At 36.8% G+C, this 5,000-nt stretch overlaps 1 protein-coding gene across 1 annotated transcript in view; it reads right to left on the bottom strand.

Moving 5' to 3' along the window:
• Positions 1 to 4,374: 4,374 nt before the first annotated feature.
• Positions 4,375 to 5,000, bottom strand: part of LOC137634211 (processed variable antigen-like) — a 747-nt gene continuing 121 nt past the window's right edge. The window contains exon 1 of the mRNA XM_068366482.1: positions 4,375 to 5,000. This exon is cut by the window's right edge and continues 121 nt beyond it. Within this exon, the coding sequence (XP_068222583.1) occupies positions 4,375 to 5,000 (626 nt within the window).

Here is a 5,000-nt window from a genome sequence, read left to right on the forward strand (position 1 = left end):
TATATAATATATATATATAGATATATATATATATATATATAGATATATATATATATATATATATATATATATATATATATATATATATAGAATTCGATATTAAATACCATTGTGGTTGATATTTACATTAATTAAAATTAAGAGTGTTAGTCATATATATATATATATATATATATATATATATATATATATATATATATATATATATTTACTTTCCAAGTTACAACCGTATTTGTGTCCAGACATAGATGGCTATATATGAAAGGTCTGGGACTCACTGACGGGTGTCAAGTACCAGGAGCCTGCATGACGAAGAGCAGGTATGCTGGCTGTCTAGTTCGCCACTCACCTGGCTGAAGCGGGGTCATTTCATTCATAAAAAAAATACCTGAATTATATGCTGTATTTAATTGTAGCACCTCTTTGGCCCACGTTTTGAGGTTCCTTACCTCTAGCATCAGGGGCTTTTTGACTTCGTTTTGAGGTGCCTTACTTCAAGCATTTGAGGTTCTTTAACCTCTATTTTTAGGTGCCTTATCTGTAGCATTAGGGGCTTTTTTTACCCCTATTTTTAGGTGCCTTAACTTAAGCTTTACGGGCTTTATGACCCCTATTTTTAGGTGCATTACCTCTAGTATTAGGGGCTTTTTTACCTCTATTTTGATGTGCCTTATCTCTAGCATTAGTGGCTTTTTTACCTCTATTTTTAGGTACCTTAACTGTAGCTTTAATGGCTTTATGACCTCTATTTCGAGATGCCTTATCTCTAGCATTAGGGGCTTTTTGACCTCCTATTTCAAGGTGCCTTATCTCTAGCTTTAGGGGCTTTTTACTTCTTATTTTTAGGGGCCTTATCTGTAGTATTAGGGCCTTTTTGACCTCTTATTTTGAGGTGCCTTATCTCTATCATTAGGAGCTTTTTTACGTCTATTTTTAGTAGCCTAATCTATAGCATTAGGGGCCTTTAGACATTTGATTTTGTGGTGCCTTATCTCTAGCATTAGGGGATTTTTTACCTCTATGTGAGGTTCCTTATCTCTAACATTAGGAGCTTTTTTACCTCTATTTTTAGGTGCCTTAACTTTAGATTTAGGTGCTTTATGACCTCTATTTTTAGGTGCCTTACCTCTAGTTTTAGGGGCTTTTTGACCTCTATTTTAAGGTGCCTTATCTCTAGCATAAGGGCCCTTTTTACCTCTATTTTTAGGTTCCCTATCTCTAACATTAGGAACTTTTTTACCCCCACTTTTAGGCGCCTTATCTTTAGCATTAGCGACTTTTTGACCTCTGTTTTGAGGTGCCTTATCTCTAGCGTTAGGGACTTTATGACCTCTATTTTAAGGTGCCTTATCTCTAGCATTAGGGGCTTTTTGACCTCTGATTTTGAGGTGCCAGATGCCTTATCTGTAGCATTTGGGGATTTTTTTACCTATATTTTGAGGTACCTTATCTCTAGCATTAGGATCTTTTTTACCTCTGTTTCAGGTGCCTTAACTTTAGATTTAGGGGCTTTATGACCTTCGATCAAAGGGATTAACCGGTGATGAAGTGTGGGGCAGAGGTAGATGGAGAACGCTGGCCAGAAACATCGACCCCACATAAAAGTAGGAAAAGATGCAGACAAAGAAGATGACCTCTATTTTTAGGTGTTTTATCTCTAGCATTAGGGACTTTTTGACCGCTGATTTTGAGGTGCCTTATCTCTAGCATTAGGGACTTTTTTACCTTTGATTTTGAGGTGCCTTATCTCTAGCCTCTAGCATTAGGGCCTTTTTACTTTATTTTGAGGTGCCTTATCTCTGGCATTAGGGGCATTTTGACCTATATTCTGTAGTGCCTTGTCTCTAACATTAGGAGCTTTTTTACCTCTATTTTTAGATGCCTTATCTCTAGCATTAGGGGTTTTTTTACCTCTATTTTTAGGTGTCTTATTTCTAGCACTAGGGACTTTTTTTTACCTCTATTTCGAGGTGCCTTATCTCTAGCATTAGAGGTTTTTCGACCTGTATTTCAAGGTGCCTTATCTCTAGCATTATAGTCTTTTTTAACTCTTATTTTGAGGTGCCTTATCTCTAGCATTAGATGACTTTTTACCTCTATTTTGAGGTGTCTTATTTCTAGCATTAGGGGCTTTTTTAAACACTTTTGAGATATCTTATCTCTAACATTAGGGAATTTTTAGCCTCGATTTTGAGGTGCATTACTTCTAGTATTAGAGGCTCTTTGACCTCTATTTTTAGGTGTCTTGATATATAGCATTAAGGGCTTTTTGACCTCTATTTGTAGGAGCCTTGTGTATAGCATTAGGGGCTTTTTGACCTCGATTTTGAGATGCATTACTTCTAGCGTTAGAGGGTCTTTGACCTTTTTTTTTTTTTTTGGTGCCTTATTTATAGCATTAGGAGCTTTTTTACTTCTATTTTTAGGAGCCTTATATATAGCATTGGGGTCTTTTTTACCTTGATTTTGAGGTCCATTACTCGTAGCATTAGAAGCTCTTTGTCCTCTATTTTAGGTGCCTTATTTATGGTATTAGGGGCGTTTTGACCTCGATTTTTAGGTGCATTACTTCTAGCATTAGAGGCTCTTTGACCTCTCTTTTTAGGTGCCTTATTTATGGCATTAGTGGCTTCTTGACCTTGATATTGAGGTACATAACTTTTAGCATTAGAGGCTCTTTGACCTCTCTTTTTAGGTGCCCTAGGGGTTTTTGACCTCGATTTTGATGTGCTTTACCTCTAGCATTAGAGGCTCATTGACCTCTATTTGAGGTGCCATATTTATAGCATTAGGTTTTTTTTTTTTTTTACCTCGATTTTGAGGTGCATTACTTCTAGCATTAGAGGCTCTTTGACATCTATTTTTAGGTGCCTTATTTATAGCATTAAGGGCTTTTTTACCTCTATTTTGAGGTGCATTACTTTTAGAATTAGAGATTCTTTGACCTCTATTTCTAGGAGCCTTATTTATAGCATTAGGGGCTTTTTTACCTCTATTTTGAGGTGCATTACTTTTAGCATTAGAGGTTTTTTTACCTCTATTTCTAGGAGCCTTATATATAGCATTAGGGGCTTTTTTACCTCAATTTTGAGGTGCATTACTTCTAGCATTAGAGGTTCTTTGACCTCTAATTCTAGGAGCCTTATATATAGCATTAGGGGCTTTTTTACCTCTATTTTGAGGTGCATTACTTTTAGCATTAGAGGTTCTTTGACCTCTATTTCTAGGAGCCTTATATATAGCATTAAGGGGTTTTTTACCTCTATTTTGAGGTGCATTACTTCTACCATTAGAGGCTCTTTGACCTCTCTTTTTAGGTGCCTTATTTATAGCATTAAGGGTTTTTTTACCTCTATTTTGAGGTGCATTACTTTTAGCATTAGAGGTTCTTTGACCTCTATTTCTAGGAGCCTTATATATAGCATTAGGGGCTTTTTGACCTCTGTTTTGAGGTGCATTACTTCTAGCATTAGAGGTTCTTTGACCTCTATTTTTAGGAGCCTTTTTTATAACATTAGGGGCTTTTTGGCCTCTATTTTGAGGTGCATTACTTTTAGCATTAGAGGTTCTTTGACCTCTATTTCTAGGAGCCTTATTTATAGCATTAGGGGCTTTTATACCTCTGTTTTGAGGTGCATTACTTCTCGCATTAGAGGTTCTTTGACCTCTATTTCTAGGAGCCTTATTTATAACATTAGGGTCTTTTTGACCTCTATTTTGAGGTGCATTACTTTTAGCATTAGAGGTTCTTTGACCTCTATTTCTAGGAGCCTTATATATAGCATTAGGGGCTTTGTGACCTCTATTTTGAGGTGCATTACTTCTAGCTTTAGAGGCTCTTTAACCTCTCTTTTTAGGTGCCTTATCTATAGCATTAGGAGCTCTTTGACCTCTATTTCTAGGAGCCTTATATATAGCATTAGGGGCTTTTTGAACTCGATTGTGAGGTGCATTACTTCTAGCATTAGAGGCTCTTTAACTTTTATTTTTAGGTGCCTTATTTATAGCATTAATGGCTTTTTGACTATTTTGAGGTGCATTACTTTTAGCATAAGAGGCTCTTTGACTTCTCTTTTTATGTGCCTTATTTGTAGCATTAAGGGCTTTTTGACCTTGATTTTGAAGTGCATTTCTTGTAGCATCCTTCCAGGGCTGTAGGGCAGAGCATCACTGATCGCTGTGCCTTTGGGGCCACTAATGTCGTAAGGATTCTTTATGGGGAATCCTTTCTCACCTGGTGGTCCTTCAAGACTCTTTTCAGTCATACTGTCTTCTGTTTGCCTTGGGAATTTCAGATCTTCAAAACGTAGATGCTTAATCCCTGTTTACGTTAGAGCCTCTTAAGAGCGATTCCTCATAAAAGTAATCTTCGTCTTACTGTTCGTAGTAATCTTCATCGCAATACTCATCCTCGGGGTATTCTTCTTCTTCTGGATCTCCATTACCAAATTCGTGTTCTGAATATTTGTTAGTTTTCTGTGAATCTTCACGAACTGGTTGCTGAATATTGCCTCTTTCTTTGCTCTCTGTGGGAACATTTGTTTCTTCCCTTTCAGCGAGAACTTCAGAATTTTCGCTTCCTGGGACAACAAATGTTTCTTCCCTTTCAGCGAGAACTTCTGAATCTTTGCTTCCTGTGGGAACATCTGATACTTCTTGTAATTTAGTGTTTTCTTTTTCCAATACTTGAACAACGGAAACTCCTTCACATTTTTCAACTTCATCTCCAAGATTCGTCTCTTCAGACAAATTGTCTCGACCACACATTAGATCTAAGGATTTCTCTCCATCCTCATCATCTGCTTGTTCCTCCTCTTCCAAAGTGCTCATTGGCATCCAGTCTTTTTCACCACCATCTTCAGTTTCATTATTATAGAATTCTTCTTTTTCGCTCTTCATTTGCACTAGCTCTCTTTCAGTAGAGTTTTCCCTAACAATTTCTTCACTTGGTTCAAGTTCATCAGTTTCCTTCTCTTCCTCTCTCTTTGGAATCTCATCTT

Source organism: Palaemon carinicauda, chromosome 44 (assembly GCF_036898095.1).
Source record: "Palaemon carinicauda isolate YSFRI2023 chromosome 44, ASM3689809v2, whole genome shotgun sequence".
NCBI lineage: Eukaryota > Metazoa > Arthropoda > Malacostraca > Decapoda > Palaemonidae > Palaemon > Palaemon carinicauda.